The 24060-nt window shown below is 38.9% G+C and overlaps 1 protein-coding gene across 17 annotated transcripts in view; it reads left to right on the top strand.

Moving 5' to 3' along the window:
* The window catches only part of Celf2 (CUGBP Elav-like family member 2), a 640994-nt gene that overhangs the window by 283117 nt on the left and 333817 nt on the right, over positions 1-24060 (top strand). For 6 of the 17 annotated variants that reach the window (XM_037206436.1, XM_028891957.2, XM_037206442.1 and 3 more), the window contains exon 1: positions 22951-24047. The exons of 4 other annotated variants lie outside the window; for them this stretch is intronic. In XM_037206436.1, the coding sequence (XP_037062331.1) occupies positions 23941-24047 (107 nt within the window). In that variant the 5' untranslated portion in view covers positions 22951-23940. 7 more of the 17 variants (XM_028891987.2, XM_037206439.1, XM_037206444.1 and 4 more) reach the window with 3 other exon arrangements.

A 24060-nucleotide genomic window follows, 5' to 3' on the forward strand; every position in this document is an offset into this window, starting at 1 on the left:
GGTGCCTGCAGCTCTATGCTAGAGACACAGGAGGGTCTTCCTGCACCATGGCATTCTCCCTCCTGGAACCTGAATGGATTAGGTGCGCAGTAAGTATTGTCTAAGGAATGAACAATCCTCACTCATTTCATCCCTTTCTTCTCACTTGGATTCCGCTTCATTATCAGGACTTCAATTAAATACCTGTGTTCCACGATCCCTTTTCTGGAGTTAGAGTGGTTGTGATTTGTTGAAGAGATGATAAGAGAATGAGCTCACTGCACTTTAACCTCCTGTCCAAACACTGACTGGTTTTTACTGTACACTTTGTGCTCTACCATCACTAATGGAGGGAAGAAGTGACATGGATGTTGCCTAATATACTCAAGGTGGGGAACTCTGCATCTACAGTAGTTTGCACAAGTTAATAGGCACTTTACAGGTTGTCATCTGTAATGTTAAAATGCTGGGCACTTACACCTGTTTTATAAAAAGCACATACCTAGTGTTCTATTGTCCACACACACATTATTTCTTCCTGGTGTCTCAGAGAAAATCAGTATTTCCCACAGTGCTTACTGTAGCTATTTTCCCTTGTAAGACAGCACTAATTTTATTACATTTTACATTGAGATTTTTCTTACTGAAATATTATAAAAAAAAAAAACAGTATGAATAGCTAACATTTATGGTGCATTTTCTGTGTGCCAGGCATTGCGCCAAACCCTTTCATGCATTTCCTTATTTAATCCTCTTTACTCTATTAGGCAGGTAAAATTGTATCATTTTCATTTATTGATGAGAAAGCGGAGGCTTAAAAAGGGCACACAGATTTAGGGGATAGCTTATTAACAAGAGAAGGAAAACTGACAAGTCCTTGATAGATTAATCAGCTTTCAAATGGCTGTAAAAAAAAAAAAAGTCATCCTGATGACATCTGAATGAATATACCTTAGATTACAAAATAAGCCTAGTCCAGAAGGAACGCAGCTTCTCCCTTCAGGTCAAAGCTGATTGGACAGGGCCGTGTGAAAGCAGGCCATTCACGAGTTGTACCTATCTAATCCAAACATCAAAAGTCCCCAGTGCTTCAAAATGTGAAACTTTCTATTTTGTTTTCCAAATTTCCCAAAAGGAAATTCAAGGACATAGGTACATACAAGTTTCAACATTAAGTACCATTGTACATTTGAATTATGTGTCTTAACCATTTTAACTTAAATGCTATATAACTCCACGCAGCAATACTGATACACAGTGTTATAGTAGAAGCAATAAGGAGGAGCAGGAGAGTGCTCCAACAAGTGACTTCTTCCTTAATCAAAGAATTTACTGGGCTGATTGGATTAGAGTGTTAAAAAATAAAACACAGATGTTTACTGAGTCAGAGTTGGAACTCAGACCTTCTCATACTCTAAAACCAATTTTTTTCCACTCCACATCCAGTCATGACAAGTTCAGTTAAGGGATGACTCTATGACTATTTAGAATAATCTGTGCAGATTAACCAGGGAGAATAATTACAAATCCAAAATAGCTATATTTCTTGGGAGAATAATTACAAGTCCAAAATAGCTATATTTCTTGGACTACTTGGCTTATTTAACTGTCTATAGTTACCAAATAAATGGATCATTTCAAGTCTTGAAATGACTCTAGGTGATGTGGACATACACCTGATGCTGTTTGATTGTGATTCCAGTGATATTTAACACCCATTCCTAACAGCTCCTTGTCGAGCAAATAGCTTAAAGCAAAGAGAAAATATACACTTGAGGACAGTTTAGGAATGTGTATGCAGCAGTGTTAGGGTGGGACAGAAATGTGCCCCCTTCCCCCTTAAGGAGGCCACATGCAGGAAAATCAGGTTTGCAAACAGGTCACTGGCAAATAATAGTTTGATTATAAAATAACTCTTCATTTTAAAAAAGCCTTGTCCTTGATTCTATTTTTAAGAACTGGTATGCTTACAGTATTATTTTAATATATAAGTGTGAATTGTACCTTTCTTGGACAATACATGTATTATGCGAAGCAAATATGTACCTTGAATTGGCTAAATGCTGACCATTAGGGACAGCACAAAAAATGCTTCTTTCATTCATTGTATCAAAAGTTTTCAAAGCAAACAGGGACCAGAGCCAAGATGAACCCAAGCAGGAATGAGTATGGTCACTCGCGCTGACACTAATGACTAGCATCCCAAAGGCTTTTTGAGAAAATGTAATCACAAGTTACTTTCCCTCCATTTCCAACTTCTGAAGAAGCATTTTGACTGGGAATTGGGTAAAATGTATTTTAGCTAGAATATACATAAAGATGTTTAAACTGTAATTGCATGTAATTTGAAGAAAATGTTCAGTGAGGTGAAGACTGACCTATTCCAGAATATAAAAATTACAGGAGTTCACATTTTCATGATAATATTTTATCATTTTGAAAACTTATTCTTAATAGACCCCTACATTATGTTTCAGTAAAGTGGTTTCATTTTCTTTAACAACCATTAATAGCTATTAGTGGTAAAAAAAAAATAAGGCTTTATATAGATCATTAAAGTACATTTAAGTAATTTGTAATTGACAATTAAATCATCGTGGCAATGCATTATCATAAGTTTGATAGATCTGCCTTTTTTAAAGCCCTGAGAAGAAAGGCCCCTTTGTAAGACGCCCCAGTGCAAACTATTCTTGCATTTTAATTGATCACAAAGCACACATTGTCTTGATATATGTGCTTGGTAATCATCTTGTACAAGTTTCCTTTTGTGAGGATTTTGATGCTGTGTGTGTGGGAGTCTGGTTCATGCTAGAAACGGTATCCTTAGTGAAATGTGGAAGCAGCAGCAGCCGTCTTTAAACCTTTGCCCTTGGCGTTGTCATCACGTGTGAAATAAAGTTGAGACTCTCCACGGTGCAAGCCCAAACTCCCCCATTCTCTCCTTCCCTCTCCTTTTCCTCCATCTCTCTAAAAACCAGTGCGTGGGTGCCTACAAAGAAGCTGAGTCCAAGGATTACCCTGGTGATGGTTATACTGATCGCTGCACCCAGCCAATAGACATTGCCCTTTCCAATGACAATGAAAGGTGACATTTGTTTGTAAAATTTAGCGTTTTGTGCTTCTAACCTAGGAAATTTGTGGACTTGACAAATAGAAATTCTGGTCAAAATAGTTATGTGTTGAGATCAAAATACAGAAATTTCACTGACTTGAGAGGCAAATTCTAATCATTCATGGGCCAATCTTCAAAATGTCCCATAGATAACTGATTCATTTCCCCTTTTGTTGATTTTATTATGGCATAGAGTAACAATATATTATTGTTATAATATCAAAATTATATATTTTTAGTATAAATCTTGAAGAACAAGAGTAGGTTTTCTACATTTCAAACTTTATAAAGCAAAAAAAAAAAAAACCACAAAAGATTAATTTTTTTTTACAATTGGCTAGAATCTGAGATATATAAAAGTACCAGTGGAGTGTTTTACCTCTCTTTCATTAAGAAGTGATATTTTATAATTCGGACATGACCAAGTTTTATGTAAATTTGATTAATCACATAAATGTCTATCTGCTTTGTCTTCTTACCGTCATTTAATTTATGAAATTCATGGGCTTCCTATGAGATGAACACATTACATGAAAGTTTAAAAGACATAATGGGTGATTTTTAAGTCATTTCTTAAAATTGAAATTAATTAGATATTGATACTAAACTAGTAGAAATTAAACTTTTTTTTTTTTTTTTTTTTTTTTTTTTTTTTGGTTTTTCGAGACTTTCCTGGAACTCACTTGGTAGACCAGGCTGGCCTTGAACTCACAGAGATCCGTCTGGCTCTGCCTCCCGAGTGCTGGGATTAAAGGCATGCGCCACCACCGCCCGGCAGAAATTAAACTTTTAATTCAACTGTAAAAGAGGAAAGAGCATCAGATGGTCAGATTCAGTATCTACCTCATGTATCAACTATTCCGGAATTTTTAAATTAAATTGGATTAGTGAATTCAACAGTGTCTATGGTAGAACCTTAACAAAGAGTTCAACTGATCTTCCCTTGTCCCTCTCGGCACTGTGGCCAGGTTTGCTGCCAGGACCATAAGAATGAGTGCTAGGAAGCAGAAATACAAGGGCCAACAGTCCCTGTCCACAGATGTGATGGGTGGGAGTCTACAAAAGAGGAAGAAAACTGACTACAGTCATAGGACTTTCCGTGGAGCAGAGAAACACCATGTAAGGTGTAATTGATGGAAGTGTTAAAGGAATGCTAAGAAGTGTGTAAATTGTTTACTTGAAGGGAGGAAGCTCAAAGTCGCCAGGAGAGTTTTCTGAAGGTCAGCCGTGGACAGCCTCCTTGGCAGTAGGAATCTTTAATTTTAGTTCCGCCATTTCAATTTGACTCCACCACTTGAAACATGTCTCAAGGTATTAATGAAAGAAATTAAGATTGGCAAGGCAGCAGAGACTGTGGATTCCAAAATGCATGCAGCAAAATGGCTGATAAATTAAAATGACCTCATCAGTCAGTCGTAAAAACTTGTGTGACTGTTCTTTAGAATTTTTTTTTAATATATATTTTTAGGAATGCACTAAAACTTCAGTAACTTAGAAACCTATTCCAAACTTGGAATTCTACAAATGTGAAATATTGTTATAAATACTGTAATAAACTAAGGCATATATATATGCATGCACACGCACACATCACTTAACTGAGTGGAGTATATTAAGAAAACAGATATATTATAATGAGACTATTTTAAACATGTTTCCTAAATTTAGTCAAGGTGCGTCATTTGCTTTTGACATTTTAGTTTTTAAAAAGTAACATATTCTTTGAGCTTTCTAGTTAAGATGTTTCAATTTATGGCCCTTGACATAATCCAAAGATAGGTTTGTACATTGTAAGAATCATATCGCACAATTTAATATGGTTTTTGCAAGAATATAAAAGGTTGTTTTAAATTTATAATGTGTAACATAGCATAATAAATCATTTCATAAGACACTAAGGGGAAATCTAAAACAATCCTCAATAAAATGAAGCCTCGTCCCTAAAATGGGAGGGAAGCTTAAAGATGACAAGCAGACGAACTTGTAAAACATGATAAAAGACATCCATCTTAAAGCAACGGCTGGATTGGAGATGAACAAGGGTGCAACTTATCATCATTTGTTAATTAATGTTCTAGAAGGCCCTATCATCATAAAAAGCCATTTAATTAAAATGACAGATATGCTCATTAGAAACACAAAGATAAAAATTCCGTCACTTGAAAGGAGATAAATGTAAGTACAAAAAATAAAAATAACCAGTAAAAATCTGTAACAATTCAAAGAGATTATACAAGTACTTTAATCAATAACTTCCCCGATGTGGAAACTATTTGAAGTAAATATTGTCTTCCCTAAGACAGAGGACATTAAGATTTTAGTAGATTTAGCATCCATCTATGCTTCTAGATGTAAAAAGCAGGAATTATAAAGGTGCTAATTTTTCTCTAAGTACAAATGTCAATTAAAAAGAATGTTTGCTTAGCATACACAGGCCCTCACCAAACCCCAGACTCATCCCTCAAGAAAACAGTGTAGTAGAGTTATTTCAAATAGAGATTATTATTGCTCATCTGGAAGGAGAGAGCAATGGGGCAATCAGATATCATAAAGCAATGCTAAACCTTCATATTTAAACACAAGAAATGGCAGATGGATCCAGAAGCATGAAATCTAATACAGAAAGACATATGTCTTGCCTCCAAACCCACTAGGTCATACACTAAACAATACTGGTAAAGTGGTGTATGTGGGAAGGAGGGAAAACTCATGTTGCAACCTCACTTTATCCCAGGCACCAAAATTAATTTATCCCAGGCACCAAAATAATAAAGATAAAATCCAACAAAATACAGAGGTAAATACCAGTCTTTCAGGGCAGGATATTTTTGTATAAAAATAAAATAAAATAAGCATGATCTTTGTAGTAGTAAAGTAAATGAACTAGAAATTAATTTTAAAGTCTTTTCTTAAAACTTACAGCAAAGCTGTATATCAGATTGCTACAACTCCACTTAAAAAATCTCTGGTTTATGGCTGAGACAATAAAATTGCCATAAAGGTAGACAAAGGACAATATCATTGGGGGAAATACTCACCTTCACTAATATTCAAAGAAATGCAAATAAAACAGTGAAGCAATACGTTTTCACTCATCATACTTGCAAATGTAAAATAAAATAATAGTATGCTTCAGAGAATAGCAAGGCATGAATTATACTGGGGAGGGTGTGTCAGCAAGTGTAAATTTTCAGCAATGCAATTTAGAAATATGTGTTCAAGCTTAAAATAGTTCTTTCCAAAGAAAATGAGAAATGCCGCCAACATTAGTGTTAAGACAATGCTTCTCAACCTTCCTAGTGCTGCAGCCCTTTAATACAGTTCCTCATGTGGTGGTGACTCCCAACCATAAAATTATTTTCATTGCTACCTCATAACTGTAAGTTTGCTACTATTATGAATTGTGATGTAAGTATTTTTGGAGATAGTGGGTTGTCAAAGGGATCATGACCCAGAGGTTGAGAACCACTGGTTTGAGAAATTTCTGTGTTGGAGAGATGGCTCAGTGGGTCAAACCAATTGCTGCTCTTCCAGAGGATCAGAGTTTGGCTCCCAGCACCCTCATGAGGCACTCGCAACCACCTGTAGGTATAGCTCTAGGGGATCTCATCCCTCTCCCTCTGCAAGCATCTACACATAGGTGGTATATACAGGCAGAATCTCTTAAAGTCTCTCTGTCTCTATGTCTTTGTTTCTTTCTCTCTCTCCTTTCTTTCCTCTCTCTCTCACATACACAAATAAATAAATAAATACATTTTAAAAATGAATTTTTAAAAAGACTTTTCATCTCAGTGACATGTGCAAAATTTAGAAAACACCTTTAATAACATACTTTAAGAAACATACATACAGGATGTCGGTGAAACAGCATGGCTCAGTAGTTAACCGTGCAGAATCCTCTTGTAGAGGACCCAAGAGCTGTGGGCCCATGTTAGAGTACGCAAAACTGCCTGCAAATTCACTCTATGTGATCCAATACCCTCTTGTGGCTTCCATGTGCACTGCATACACATGCACAAACTCCCACACATATACATATATACACATCAATTAAAAAGAAAATATTTTAATTAGTAATCAATACCATGAAATTTTTATATTTAAAAAGATGAAGTATATACACTGAAATGCCTATAAGGAAATATACCAAAAGTTAAATACTCTATTTTCTGCTTGGATATAGATGATGACAATTATTTCCTTTATGTTTATTGGCATTTCAAAGCAACACTATGAACATGAATTGCTTTTATGATCATTAAAAAAAAAACAAAACATTATTTTTTTAAAGAAGTATGTCCTATGTCCAAAATGTCACTAAATCTGCATTAATGGCATCTAAATTAAGAACATTTTAATAGTAAAGTTTTAGTAATATAATATCATATGCTTAGTGGGAATTCAGTATATTATGTTGATAAGTTCTGTTTGTAGCAAGATGCTAAATATAGGCTGAGGAAGGAAATGATCTTCTAGAAATTTCTGAATAAATAATTGTTACAAAAGGAGATTTGTTTTAGTCTGAAACAGGTAGAAGTGGGACTCAGTAAGTTGCCCACCAGTGCTCCAACTGATGCTTTTCTACTTGGGTTCAGGATGGTGGGGGTATCATTTGGGAGCAGTCTGTGTTCTCTGCAGCTTTACATAACACTAATGATTTTGCAGGTGTTTGCCATTGAGCTTCATTTATAGACATGAAAATGAATGTATTCTAATGCTTATAGTCTCTCTATGTGTGTTGTTTTCTATGTGGTGTGTGTGTGTGTGTGTGTGTGTGTGTGTGTGTGTGTTGTGTGTTTTCCCTATAAAATATTCCTTTTGAAGTTCAGAGCTTAGAGAAAGCCTGAATTTGGCGGGAGTAACTTTTGAATGCATTAAACAGCAGCTTTAATCTCAGGTTATGATTGACAGCAAACAAAATGAATATCATTTCTTTGTTCTCCCCAATACAGTGGAAGACATGTAAATATCTTTGGTTTTGTATGTGCATGCACATGGTACATGCATGTGCTATTTGTTCAATGGAAGGCAAAATTTTACGAAGTTCAGCTGCAGACAGCTAATGAATTTGGAATTCTTCAAGCTGTCTCCTAATGACAGGCTAATGACATATGTACTAAGAGAATGTGACAAGAGTCCCTGTTGGAACATCCCTTGCTGAGGAGATTGAGGAGGACAGGCTGCAGAGACCTCTGGTGACCAAAGACCCTCCAAAAGCTCAGATGTGGTGTCACACCTCTCTGTCAGGAGCAAAAACCATCAGTAGATCAAGGGAGATGGAGATAGATTGTCTGGATCAAATGAGATGGACACCTAAAAGCAAGGTTTTTCGGTGGGAGAATAAATAAAGTTTTATTTTCCTATAGTTTTGTTGTCTTGAATTCTCTGGAGGAGTATCTCTTCTCGTCCTTTGTTTCCCTGTATTACATGTGGCTAAAGACAGGAACTGCAGCTGTTCCAAAGGCCTGGTAGACAAAAAGAAGTATCCCCAAAAGATTACTTCAGTTGTTGGGGTGCTACAGTTGTGTCCTGTGTGCTTGTCACATGATGCTGCTGCAATCTGGAACCTTTGATCATCTGAGTGTGTTAAAATATGTATATGGTTCTCACGCAGCCGAGGGTGGCCTCAAGCTTGCTACATATCTAAGGATAACCTTGAACTTTTGATCCTGTCGCATCTACCTTCCAAGCACAGGGGTTGCAGTTATGTGCCAGCATGACCAGCGCTGGAGACGGAGCCCAGGGCTTTGTACGCTAGGCAAGCACTGTCCCAGCTGAGCTGTCTCTCTAGTCCCTGATCATCTGAATATAAAACACAAATCACGCTTTGTGGTTTGTTTGTTTTCTTCTGCTCAGGTGTTATTAATGTGAGTTTTTGTTGTTGTTTGGTAATTGTTGGTGATGATTGTCTTAACTTCTTGAGACAGTGCCTTACTACATAGCCAAGCCAAGGCTGGTTTCAAATCCCCTAGCCTCCTTGCAAATCGCTTTCTAATCCCATAATCTTTTGAATTCAAACAATGCTGCCTACCAGCTCACATCTCATTTCCATTCCATACATTTATCCCTTTGTTTCCTAAACATGGCTTTGTCACACCTTTCTTCAATGTACCTCTTCAATTATTTTGTTTGTTTATCTGATTGTGTATTGACTGGGCCACTACAGTGTGTCAGTCCCCTCTGCAGGTACTGGAGACATGTAAATTATCACTCAAGAAGCCAGCACTAACTGGGGCATATACGAGAAATGAGTTGACTAGTCAGTGGCTGCAGCAAGCTCCACACAGCTCCTTCCATGCTGGAGGGACTTGCAACAGTAAACACTTCTTCCATCTGCAAGCCTGCAGATCGAGGGCAGTTTGGCAGAGCTAGGCTGGGTGGCTCTCTTTCAGGCTATGAGTCAGCTGTGCTTGGCTCCCATTATTGAGTAGGCTCAGATCTCTTCTTGTATGCCTTCTGGGGCTCACATAGAAAAGTCAGCAGATTCCCAGGGGTGTATGTTTTTCTCATGATGGGCCACAACACCTAAAAACCCCTCTCTGCACAGGAACATTTCACACAGCATCTACTTACATTTTAATAGCTGAAGCAGGTCCTGTTGTCAAGCTTACTGACAGTGGAGCGAATACACGCAGTCTACCCACTCCAGTGCACTATTAAGTCACATGATAGGGGCAGAGCATGAATAATAGGCAAAATAATCCAATCTTCCACACAAATTATGACAATGAAGCATGAAAAGGGTGCAAGAGAAGTCTGTTCAATGTTTAGAGGAAGTGAAGTGAAATATTTCAGAGAAGGGGTACATCCATCAGGATTTAGGCAACCAAAGACATAGAATGAGTAGAGTCAATAGGTAAATGATAGGTGGAAGGATGGATGGATGGATGAGCAAATAGATAGATAGATAGATAGATAGATAGATACATACATACATACATACATACATACATACATACATACTACATACATACATAGATGGTGGATAGATTACAGATACATGCATATGTCACATAGATGATAGATGATAAGGGAGGGGTGAGTAAGTTTGGAAGAGGACATGGTTTAGTCCATAGGAATGCCTCATACTTACCGGGGAAAAAAGAAAAAACCTAAAATTTACCATATTTCCTTAAAACCTCCTTAGAATCACACCCCAGAAGTCATATTTATATAATAACCCTCCTCCAATTCCCTTGAAGTCCAAACCTCCCATACCTCAGAGTGTGATTGTATGTGGATAGTACTTTTAAGGGGCTAGTTAAGCTTACTGAAGCTGGAAATGTAGGGTTTCAACCCAAAGGGACTGCTGGCCTTATAAAAAGAGAAAATGGTACCACAATGCAAGAAAGACCCAGAAAGAAACCAACCCTGTTGTTACCTTGATCTTGACTTCCAGCCTCCAGAACTCTGTGAATTTTATGCCCATAGTTTAAGGCCCTATAGTATTTTGCTATAGCAGCCCCCAACTGACTAATAAAGGCATCTGGGCAGTTTTAAAGCTAGAGAGCTGCTGCAGGCCGCAGGAATATATCATAAGAACTCAGCTGGTTATGGCAAAGTCACTACCTGGAGGGATCAGGGAATTCCTCCAGAGGAAGCCAAATCCCAAGGAGTTTTTGGTGTCACTTGGCTTGTTATATATCAGCTGTATTCTTTTATGAAAATCATGTGTGCCTTCATAGTTTTCCCAATTGACTTTTCTCTAAGAAGGGCTAACAGTGTGGACTGATCACTCTCTGGACATACACATTCCAGGTATTTGGAGAACAGCCTCAGGAAAGGCTTTCTCTGGAATCAGATATCTCCCGTGGCCACTTTCAAGGACTAGCAGTAATAACAGTCCACATGTAAGTCTCCTGATTTAAGGTAAATTCCATAAGGAGATACCACCTAGGTCAAGTGGACATTAAGTAATAGCTTTACACAATTTAGCTCGGACCCTCCTTTCTTACAGCCTTACTAACTTTATAGACCTCTAACTCCTTACCTAACCACTTCTAGGAATATTTAGATAACCTTCTGAGTTATCTATGACAGCTATTCTCAGCCAGAACCCCAGTTCAAGCCTCCCTGTAATTATCATCATTGGCAGCATCCGGCCAGGTCCATCCCCAGATAGAGGAAAGTACCTTATCAGCGATACCTCTGTACTTTCTAAGAACAGACTTAAGCATCCAGGCTACCCATTTGAGAAGGCCTGGCGGATGTGCCAATTAAGCTTTACTTCCTGCTTTCCCAAACCTTACCTCTAGTTAGTTCCAGATCTCCCTTTAACTATCACCAGAGGCATCTAGCTGTACACAGGTTGCCTAGTAACTAACCACACTTCCCCCACCCTGCAGAAAAACGGCAGATGGCTTGGACAGATATGAGCCACAGGAAAAAAGAAGACAGTTTTATTTTCTCCCATTGACCTAGCAACTTATAGATTCTTAACATTTTCTACTAATCACGTTTAAGAGTTTATTAGTTGAGCACATAAGATCCCTCTTCTTAGATATTACCAGAATTTAGCCTTTAGTTAATTCATTTCCCCATTGGTCACTTCCCTTTGGGGTTGCAAATGATAATTAACGGTTATTGCCTCTCAATGTGATTCTTATCACCCCTCCATTTGATCCTGGAAGCCTGGATTTATATACCAGGACTTCCGGGGGGTGGGGGGTGGGGGGGGGAGACACACGGGAATGGGAACGGAGAAGAGAAAAGAGAATGGAAGAACTAGACAGGTAAGAACTTGAGAGGAACAAACTGAGATGGGGAAGAATTAGATTGAAGGGCTAGAAGAGAGGACTAGAGGAATGAGATGGAAGATGAGGAAGAGTCAGATGGGGAAGTACTAGCTGGGTAAGAACAAGATGAAAAGGACCTAGATGAGGCAGAGTTAAGACAAGAGAATTAAGATAGAACTTACAGGAAGCAGTAGATAAATATAGAGAGAAATCAGCCAAGAAAGGAGCCAGACATGAGAACAGAACTGAAGCTGTGTATTAAAGGATGTTATGCCAGAGGAATTAAAGCAAGTGGACTATAGAGCTCGGTGTGCTGAGATTCTGTTTCCTGAAAACAGTCCTCGCCGTTAGTAGTTCTCTCTTCTGAGCCCCTGGGATGTATAATATTAAGGCTGGTCCCTCTAATATTATACAAGAGAGAGCAGAGCAAACTGGAGGCTGTCACTGTCAAAAAGTGATTGGAAGAAGAGGATGTTTCACTATGTCTGTGATGGCTGGCCTTTCTTTTATCTCACCGTGGCCACAGTCTGGATATTTTTTTCTCTCTGAGAGTTTTCATGTTCACCTGGGAACATTATGCTATTTCTCTAAGACACAAGTTCCCCAATCTGCTTTTTACTTCCTTGTTGGCTTATTCAGAGAATATTGTCACTTACTGATGCAGAAGTTCCATGGACCAGCCATCCTTTATTATACTAAACACAGATAGCTTTTCCCGATGTACAGGATCCACCGTGTGGCTTTGGTGTTGCAAGTATCTGTTTTACAACCCTTGGCAGCCCATGCTGCCCTCCTCAGGCTTGCTTCCATGGCCTCTCTTCAAACCTTAGACTCGTCACCTCTGAGTGGGTTCCTCACTACTTTTCACCCATGGCCTAACCAAATGAAAGCATTCACTGCAAGATTGTCCCAAGGCCTCTGCTGGTTTGGCTAACATTTCTCTCTTCTCCATTTTATGTGCTTATTTATTATTTATTGTTTCTTGGTAAATTTTAACTTAGTTTTAGTTGATATACAAAATGATGTGCCTAATTATGACATTTCCACATGTATATATCTTTGTATTTGCTCATATTCACCCCCCCCCACTCTCCTCATTCTTCCTTCCAAACTGCTACTGGTCCCCTTCCTAACAAAAGAAGTCTGCCTTATAGTTCATACTATTAAAGTATTAGTGTTTCGGTCTATATGAGAGAAAATATGTGCTATTTATTTTTGTCTTTCATACCCTCTTTTGTTTCTTTCTCCTTCACTTCAGATCCTTTCTCCCCACACATAGTTCCCTTTCTTCATAGACATGTGTATGTAAATATATTTAAATCAAAGTTCTGCATATGAGAGTAGACTTATGCTATTTGTCTTCCTGGGTCTGGCTTGTTTCACTAAACACAATGAGCTCCAGTTGCATCTCTTTTCTTGAAAATGACATCATTTCATCCTTCACAGGGAATGAATCTCCTCTATATATGAACACTACATTTTCCTTATCCATTCATTTGCTTGCACTGACTCTTACCATATGCAGTGTCTGGGAGCTCTTGCAGCTCACAATACCTCTCAGTATAAGATACATATTTTTCAACTCACCTGTCACTTGTCTTCTTCCAACATGATTATTAATTCCTCAGTCAGAGGCTGTGTCTAGTGCTGCTTTTGAATACCCCATTATGCAATTCAGTGTTAGAGAGTCAATTCTGTAGTCCTTAGAAAAAGAGGTGCTTGGTCACCACGAGTTTTAGCTTTTTTTTTTTTAAACTGAGAATATATTAAGGAATCTTTGTATATCATTTGCCATTGAAGTGATGTTTTCAATATATTATTCATATATGCCAACAGCCAATGTTTCTTAGCATCTGTTTTGTGCCTAGAACTTTGTACTTTAGCCGAGGCCTGAAGGATGGACAAAAATATACGTAGTGAGGTGCTAGTGACGACTGGAGCTTTGTGGGAAAAAGCATGAACAGAAGCACAGAAGAAAGAGAAATCTTATCTTTAGGACTGGAAGAAGTTCCAAGTGCAAAGAGCATAATGTACAACTGACAGATAAGTTGATCCTATAGGTGGTGGCCCTTTGGGTATAGGTGGATCTTACATGGATTGGACTGTATAGAAAGTGGTAAGACATTTGAAGTTCTGATGAGATTTTAGCTGGAGATAGTTATGACCATAGTTTGTTTCTAAATAATTCTGCCTCAAATGCATAGGAGTGATCAAAACCCAAGAGACTAGCAAGTAATTGGTAGATCCCTTAGACTTATGGTGATGTGAATTAGGAGAATATGGATGGTGGAAATTGGACACATTCTGGAGAAAGTATTGTTCAAAATGCCCCATTATTTCTGGCAGTTTTTACTTGCATACATTCTAGATCATTTCTTTTTATAGTCAACAAATCATGCTTTGGTTACAGGGCCAAAAATAGACACAAGGTTTTAGTTTGGTTTGGTTTGATGTTTTGAAATCCTGGAGATGAAATCCAGGGCCCTACTCATGCTGACCAGGTCCTCTACCATTGAGCTAAATCCCTAGTCACCAGGATGTTTTAGTCTGGGGGCTGATTGCCTGTGGATGCTCAGTCTGTCAATATTTGGTGAGCTGAACCCTTATAGGCACTTTTCTTTAATTATATAATGCTTTAAATCTTATGAGTGACATAGAAAGATTTATCTAAGTTTAGAGTTTGTGACTCCTTTTGACTTTTGAGATCTTCATCAGACAAAATTCAGATACCTTCAAGAACTACTTTTACTGTTTCTTTCTTTCTTTCTCTCTCTCTCTCTCTCTCTCTCTCTCTCTCTCTCTCTCTCTCTCTTTCTTTTTTTCAAATATGAGCTTCCACGTGCCTGTTAAAAGCATATATTTTGGTTATACACCCCTTCACCTTGACTTTTATTTATGTACTGGAAGAGATGGTGGAGGACAGCTCAACACATTCATATTTATCTCAGTGGTTAGGGCAAGCAGCTGAATGTTTGGCTACAGTCTAGTCAAGCTAGAATTTTACTTTGGCCCTGTAGGATGTGTCTCTACCTCCTTTTTTGGCAAGTTTGTGGGTTCAAAGTAGCCTGCTCCCAACTAAAAGTAGGCTGCCTTCTAATTATTACTCCAATTACCAATTGGCTTTTTGAAACTCCACTGTTTTTTTTTTATTTGCACTGCTTGTTTTCCATCTAGCATACAAATACTTAGTTAACACTCAGCTCAAGTTAACTAATAACTTTTAATGTAGTCCATACTTAGACCTTTCAACTAGGTCTAAGTAACTTTGCAATATGTTTAGCTCTTTTTCACTGAAGCATTCTCCTTCAATTCTTCCTCAACTGTTGATTCACCTGGGATTCTGATCTTAATTCAGTTCTTTGTATTTCGCTCTCAATTCTTTTCCTGGCTGATCTCACCCACAACCATGTTGCTAACTGCATCCTCAACCCAGATCTGCCTGTGGGCATCCTGAGCTCAGTCTGTTCTCAGTGGATCAAAATAACTTCCTTATCTACCCTGATTTTCAAAGTGTGTGTGTGTGTGTGTGTGTGTGTGTGTGTGTGTGTGTGTGTCTGTGTGTGTCTGTGTGTGTCCATTGTCTGTTTCAGTCAATGATAGCATGATTTGCCAAATGCCCCATGCTGAAAACATGCCATCATTATCTTCAGCTCCTCTCTTGTGCTCTTCCCACCTGCCCAGCTGTCTGTATCATGACTCTGCCACTACAGAGATGTGTGAGCATTCTCCTTTCTGTAGCTGCTAAGTAGTGTGGAACTGGGAAAAGAACTGGGCTTCACTCCCACCTGTGCCTGTTATCTTGGGGTTTTCCTAATCTCCAAAGCAAGCAGTCTCTTCATAGTTAAAGAACGATACTTTGTATTTACTGGATTTAGTGATTGGATCTGTAGTGAAACATCTTGCACAGGCCTAGCAGATAAACAGTGGCCAATTCATGGAAGAACCTCCCTCAAAGCCTCGCCCATTCTTATCTGCACAGTGACTTCCCAACTGCTTCCTTCTCTGTCCTGTTCTTGGTTCTGACTCCAAGTAGAAACAGTTTCTTTATAGAGCCCAGAGCTTTCTGTGCCTTCTTACCCCAAATTTCCAGCATGAAATCAGTAGCCTTCCTCACTCAGCTTCTAACTGCTCTCTGCCCTGTCTTCATTACTTCCAGGCCTCTATTTAACTTGTCAGAAATGTTCTTTTGAAGTACGACTTAATCACGTTCTTAAGACATTTATTATATATACCCTAATTATACTAATATGTTTAATGGTAATAAAGAACTCAAAACAACATTACATGTCTGTCCCAGCAAAGAAAAACAGCATTCAATGTAAAACCCTTTAAAATGTAAGGCTATGATTCATTAGGAACTGATTGCAGGCAATGTTCGTGGCAGTTAATAGCCTGCCCTGTTTCCCACAGCAGGAAGAACAGGTAAGAATGCCATTTGCTGTGGAAGCCACTGAAGTGAAAAGGAACTAGAACACAGGATGCACGGAGAGAATTGAGCTGAGGCCCACACTTAGTGCCGTGTCACAACTAACTAGCTAGACGCGTACAACAGACCCACGTTGGGAACCAAGGGAGAGGAGAAAAGGCTGTCTAACTTCTAATTCTTCTTCCTTGCCTACAAAGATGTCAGGTTCTTGTCAAGATGGTACCCAAACTACCCTTCCACTCCCATTGCCCCGAATCTGAAAGTCTCATCTAGTCTCATCAGCCTGCAACTTAACAAGTCCCAAACACCCACTTTTATAGAAAGCACTAAAAGAAATATAGACTCTTACCTCTTTACAGCTGCTTTAAAGAGCTTAGGGTTGGCCAGGCGGTGGTGGCGGCGCACGCCTTTAATCCCAGCACTTGGGAGGCAGAAGCAGGTGGATCTCTGTGAGTTCAAGGCCAGCCCAGGCTACAGAGTGATTTCTAGGACAGGTTCCAAAGCTACACAGAGAAACTTTGTCTTGAAAAACCAAAAACAACAAAAAAAGAGCTTTGGGTTGGAAAGATGGCTCAGTAGGTTAAGGCACCTGCTGACAAGTAGGATGACCCAAGTTGGATCCCTGAGGCCCACATATTGGAGAAGAGAACTGACTCACAGGCTTCCTCTGATCTCCATCTGTGTGCTGTGGTCAGCACATACCCACACACATACAAGCACAGGCTCATGCACAGACACAAAATAAATGAAATATAATAAAAATTAAAGTTCAAACAAATATTAAAAAAAAAACCCTAGGATCCAAGCTCTAGGCACATGAAAGTCCTTAAGTTAGGAACAGGACCTTCCTAATCTTCTGGACCTCTCAGGTTCTTGCCTAATGACTCAGTAGCTACTTTTCATTGGGCTTGACAAGACTTTTAGAAATAGTATAAAATGAAAGCCAGCCAGTGAGAGTAGACAATGTATCAGGAGAGAATACTACGCAGAGAACTCTAGCCACCAGACAGGAATTTATGAAGTGTCCACCCTAGGCTCCACCGTGTTTTATAGTGGTGAAAAAATGAGTGTCTTCTTGATCCCAAGTGATGTAAATTCAGATAGGAGGAACAAATAATAAATAAGCCTGTAGCTTCAGAAGGTGCCACAGAAAGAAAAGTAGCCCTAGAGTCACCTCGCTACTCTGACAAGTATAAATGCATTGTGATAGGTTCAAAACCATCTTCCCCAGACCATCCTGGTCTCTTTTTTACTTTTTTTCCCTATATAAATCGCCATCTTGGTCTCAGTCTTTTAAAAGGAAGTTTTGTTCAGCCCCAATCGTGTTCTTTGTTCATGCTGTGCAGCTTACCTCTCTGCATTTGCTAGAATGGAAATCACTGAGAGAGGGGGCTTCCCCAAGTGCAGTAAAATCTGCATTCCCTTTTACAGTGCATGAATAGTGACGACATTGCATTGGGCCTCTGACAGTTTGAACAAGCAGGAAAGCAGTTGCTTATGCATATGTTTGCTTAAAAAGAGGAAACGTGGGGCAAGCAAGATGCTTTAGTGGGTAAAGAGAATTGCAGCTAAGCCTGATGACCTGAGTCTGACCTATAGGACCCACACAGTGGAAGGGAAGAACCAAAGTGTACAAAAAAAACATGTGCACGTCCACAAGTGTACATGTGCACGCATGCATGTGTGAGCACATTCATACAAATAAACCAATGTGATACAAATATTAGGAATGTATTTGTCATATTTTTCATGCAACTGTTACCACCTAGCTTAAAGACATTCTCCTATAGATCTGCCCCAGGCTTACCGCTGGCAAATCATTTGGCCAAAAATGACTGTTTCATTGTGAAAATGTTGTCTGCTAAGTGGTAAGATTTCATAGTCAGTTAGTTATTTTTACCAACTAGGCTATTTATGGTTGATGATGTAAATGAAAAATCTTCTACATTCTGTCCTCAGTGGACAGACACAGTTCTCCAAAGTTTGATGTCTGTTTTCATTTACAGCAAGCTGTCATTATTAGTTTATCAGATGGCCTCTTAGATTTACCTCATACCTATTTTCAAGTGACTTCTAGGAGTCCTAAGTACTTCCTGGTTTATTATGGACACACACTCATTGATAAATATAACACTTTTACCTTAAGGCATATTACAGTTATTCTTACTATTCATCCACCTACCCTATTCACCCCAGGAAGCATCTTCAGTTTTGAAATGAGTAAATGGTCCCATGACTTGGGGGAAGCATTCCATTTGGAATTCAAGCCACTTCTTGTCGCTGAGATGGCTGCCACCTGCTTCTCACATGAGAGTTGGAGATAATTAGTGAGCACTCCTTTTGAAGGGAACTCTCACACAGTTCCTCAGAATACCATCAAACATTTGCTTTACCAAACTACTGTGATTTTACTTTGGACCAGCTGTCAGTCTGGTGTATTGAGGCATGACTGCTCAGACCTATGTCCTATGGCATTGAATGTGTCCCACACCCACCCTTCTACTGTACAAGCCAGCTGAGAGCTGTGGGGTCTGAAGGAACAGGGTTGTAGCACTCTGTTAGTCCTATCCACGGCTCACCCCAAGCTGAATTCTCTGCTTGGCCCCCAGTACACCAACAAAAACTTTGCCTCTGAGGTTGGCAAGCTTTAAGTCAAAGGATCCTGTGTCTTTTGTTCAATAGCAACAGAAATGAAAGAAACTACATCTATTCCCACACACAAATTTACACATGTGTTTATCGATGTTACTAAGAACATATTGTTTGCACTGTACTTGGCATCTGGAAATCTATTTGTTTTAAACTTTATTCATTTACTTCATATTTACTTTGAAATTTTTTGGTGTATTCTTTCCATCTGTGGTAGAAATATGGTATGTTTCATATATACATACATACATATATACAGTGTGTGTGTGTGTGTGTGTGTGTGTGTGTGTGTGTACCAATGCAATCACATGGAAAGCCAGAAAAGAATTTCAGGTGTTTTCCTCTATCATCTTTGACCCATATTCCCTTGAGACAGGGTCTCTCAATAGTTTGCTACTTCCTCTAGGTTGGCTGGACAGCAAACCCTCAGGATACTCCTGTCTCCACTTCTCAATGGTGGGGCTACAGGTATGACTAGCCATGTCCAGATTTTATGTGAGTGCTGGGGATTCTAACTCAGATTTTCACGCTTGCAAAGTGTTTCTTATGAAGACCAAGTAATTCTTTCATTTGTATTTGTATTTGTGTTATATGTACATATTCATATGTGTGTGCTCGATTGTGTGAAGACCACAGGTTTACATCGAGTGTTTACCACAGTTGCTCTTTACATTATTTTTTGAGACACAGTTTCTCACTGAACATGGAGCCCAGCAGCTGGTTAGTGGCTGGCCATTGAGCTATAGGGATCCACGAGTCTCTGCTTCCTCATACTTCCAGAGATGGTTTTACAGGTATGCCCCAGTGGGCCTGCCTTGCATGTGGTCACTAAGGACCTGAACTCAGGTCCAGCAGAGCCCCCCGCCCAACTCCCCAATTCCTTTGTTAGATTAGTTGGTTAGTAAGGGTACAAAAATAATGGCTTTGTTTATGACACATTCTTCCATATGTATCATTATACTTTGCTCATATTTGCCCCCTAATCACCTTTTCTTATATCGCCTCCATATATATGTACATATATGGGTATGTATATATATATATATATATGAATATGATTCTCATATTAAAAAATTTGCAATTTTGTTTCTTTTTTATTTCCCCTCCCATTTCTTCTCTTCCTTTTATCTCCCTTATGATCCCTTCTTCTTTCTCTTACATTATTTCCTTTCTACTTTCACCTATGTGTTGTTCTTTAGGTACACATGCATGTAAATATATATTTTGAATCCAGATTTAGCAGATGAGAGAAAACAGAGGATGTCTGTGTGTTGCTTATCTCACTTAACTGGGTGGTCTCTGGTTTCATCCATCTTCCTGAAAACAACATAATTTCATTCTTCTTTACTCCTAAATAAAGCTCCATTGTCTGTGTATACCACACTTTCTTCATGCATCCATCTGTTGACAGACATCTAGACTAGTTCTGTGTCTTGACTATTGTGACAACTACAGCAACGCACCTGCATGTACAAGTATCTCTGTAGTACACAGGCTTAGACTCCTTCTGGTGTATACCCAGTAATACACCTGGCAATTCTTAACACCAGAAACTCAAAGCCAAATACACTTGGTATTCTTGGTACCCTTGCATTTCAAGACTATCCTTTGAGGATGTGGATCTGAGAGGTAGGCTAGGTTTCTGTAGTGCTCCAACCTTTCATCAAAGAAGGATTTTGTTCTGTAGAGACCCCACATCCTTATCACTCTTCGTATTACACAAGCCTATTGAAATGGTGCCTTTTTATTACTTTCGAAATGCAAATGTTAAAATGCAAAGTCAAGGCACAGAAGGTGGAAAGCAGTTGGAGTCATTAATGCGGCATGTGAAAATTTCACTTTTGATTCTGGAAATTGTAACAGAAATAAACTCACATATAATTTACCTTTCAAAAAACTTTTGAGAAGTTCAAATCCAGAAAGATCAAGAAGTTGGCTGATTCTCAGCTCTCACCAGTATTCCCACATCACAACACTTTCCTACTTTGTCCTTTGCCAAATTTGTATTCTTAGCTAAAGTTTTAATTTATGAAGTGAAACTGTCTTTTTTGAATATAGAGGGCATGGAAACAATCTGTGTTTTTGTTGTGGCTCCTTGTTAATTGCCACTGTAATTCTTTCAAACAAATTTCCCCTACAAACCTAATTTAATAATCAAGACTGTTAAAATTAACTATTGTTGATGACCCAAATAATAATTTGCCCTCAAGAGTGCTTAGTCTGTGTGGCTTTAATCTTCAATTGGAATAAAGTTTGAAATGAACTGGTGTAAAATTGGTATCAGAGGAGCAGCGCTTTAACTAAGTTTTCATTAACTTGCTATCTTTCCTCTCAGGCTGCTATGATCACATTAAGAAAGCGTCAGATTGATTACAGTAAACGTTCCTTGAAAGCCATGTCCTGCCTAGTGTGTCTAGAAGCCAAGCTCTGTGTCAAGGGTGCAGTAGACAGAGTTCCCAAACTTGGTCATTATTGCATTTCTGTAGGCAGGTCACTCCATCTCCCTGCACTTGAACTTTTTATGTGGGACTGTAACATTATGCCACCCTTATCAATGTTGTGGGATGGCTAAAAACAAAAAGACCTTGAAATTTAGAGCACAGTAGTGTGAAAGGAACTTTCCTGTGTTGTCATCTATGCCAAATCACGCCTAAAATGGGAGATTTTTATTCGTATTTGTGAAGAAAAGCACATATTTTGAAAACGAAATGATTCTTTCCTCAGTTTCAATGGTTAAAAGGGTATTCATTTACTAACAAATATTCATTGGATCAATATTCAATAAGAGTAGTCAAGACAGTCTATTGGATCTGTGAGGAAGAGCAGAGGTTAATTCAGTGTACACTTGGGGTTACAAGCTTCCTATACGGTATGCAAATATTACAAATAGCATACATGTTCTATTCACACAATCCCATATTCAGTACATGTACTGGAGTGTGTAAGGTCCTCAGTCTGTCATCTTAGTAGAATTGGGATAAGTAGTAACCCTTACTTCAGTAGTTTTTGCATTATTTAGGACTCAAGACTAAAAAGGAAGTGGGTAGATAGGAAAGATTTAGTGGTTTGTTTCAATTCTGGTCCATAATTCATTGAAATGTAAGGAGAGTTGCATGAACTGTCATAGCATCAGCCTGGGCATTGGATTTTTTACCCTTCCCTATCAGACAAACTCATGCCAGATGTCCATGCCACCATTCCACTTCTTATTAATATTTGCACTAACCAAACATACCCAGTTTTATTATAGGCTCTTCACGTACTTTAAAATAAATTAGCATTCCTTGGCTCCATTTAACTACAGGGCAAAGAGAGCTACAAGGAGGTCAAGAGCCTTCTGCCCCAACACTCAGCACAAGCCACAAGTGGAAGAGGGTCACACTCTAGTTCCCCAAGGTCTCTCTGGTTCCAAGTTCATTTACATGGTACCTTTCCTACTTCAAAGGAACATGTTGGGTTTCACACGATAGTATTTCCTGGCAAGGTCATTCATTTTCATATATTTACTCTGTGACTTTCATATACTGTAATGAAGCAAAGATGCGTAAAAATTGAGTTGTACTCACAATAAGGCTCTTGTTTCAGGCCCTGACCTTTGTCAAGTGGTTCACCATGTCTTATGGATGGGTAGAAATGGTAATGACAGTTGACTTACCCTTTCATTTATTTTCATGGCCTAACTGATACACTAAGCAAGATTACTCTGTAGCAGAGACTAAAGAGTTTTCTCCTCAACCCCTTTCCCAAATCTGCATGTCCCTATTGTGAACTAAGACCAAGTTCAAAAGTCAGGGATCTTGCGAGAATCGGGTATATTACTTCAGGTCTTCAAACGGGTGGCAAAACAGAGCCCACCATTATTTTTCTCCACTCTCATTTATCCTCCACGTCTAGAATTTTACTAGGGAGGATACACTTCGTACTGATGTCACATAGAAATGAGTATTCAGGATTCACACCAGTATTTTTGACCCAGATCTGTTTTGAAACGTTCTAGGTTATTCTATACAAGCTGACAGTGTTTTCAACTTCCAAGGTCAGTATGCACCTCCTGGAGTGATGTTTGAACTTGCCCTTTGGATGACTACTTGTTCAGTTCGGTAGCATTGTGTCTTCTCTGTGTGTGTTTAACTTGCTATTTGATTTGGCTAATTATGCATGGAATTCTTCCTATTCCAATAATCAGAAAGGGGAATGTATGTTTCCCTGGTCAACTGTATGTGCAAAGCCCTGAGAATATAGTGAAGCAGAGTAGCAAACTTTCTTATTTTGGAAAAAAAAAAAAAAAAAAAAAAAAAAGCCACTCATAGGCCTTTTGGGGACAAAGCAGTTATATCTATTGATTAGGTATTTGATGTGACTAAACAACTTTTGTGGTGCCTGCTTCCTTGATGCCCTGCTTCTGGTGAATGAAGCTCTAATTTATAGGAACTCTGGCGTGCACAGAGTTAAAACACTTCAGAGTCTCCCTGTCTCTGTTCTCTGCATCTATGATCCAGGGTGGGGCTAAGGGTCTTGACCTTGTCACTCTTTCTGAGGACAAGAGAAGAGGAACAGATGAATCCAACTGTGAATGCAGTGTCCCAGAAAAGAGAGGCAAAAATCCTTCTGAGCACACTGAACTGTTCAAATTTCAGTTCTCTGTGATGCTTTGCTGATACTTGATAGTGAAAACTGTCAGATTGGTTTTGCCACTAAATGTATATATAAATAACAGGTCACCAAGTTGCTTAAAATCTTTCTAGTTTTTAAGACAGTAATTAGGAGAACCAACACTAGCCAGGCTTTGAGTGCATACAAACAAGCTCTCTATAGGAGACACAGCACACCAGTGCAAAAACATTCCTAGATAACGTAACTTGTCGGAGAGGATTATTTCTTCTTAGTGAGTCTGCAGGAGCCCTTTTCTATACTATTCAGCATTTGAGAGGAGAAGAGTGGATTGAGAGAGAGAGAGAGAGAGAGAGAGAGAGAGAGAGAGAGAGAGAGAGAGAGAGAGAGGAGAGGGGGCGCATTAGTGAATAGCGACTGTGGCATTGATGTTTGAGCGCACTTCTGAACTGGCTTTTGTTGAGACTATCAGTGTAGAAAGCATGCGCTGTCCCAAATCCGCTGTTACTATGAGAAATGAGGAGCTGCTTTTAAGGTATGTTGTTGGG

This window comes from Peromyscus leucopus, chromosome 5, assembly GCF_004664715.2.
Source record: "Peromyscus leucopus breed LL Stock chromosome 5, UCI_PerLeu_2.1, whole genome shotgun sequence".
In the NCBI taxonomy this organism is placed as follows: Eukaryota; Metazoa; Chordata; class Mammalia; order Rodentia; family Cricetidae; genus Peromyscus; species Peromyscus leucopus.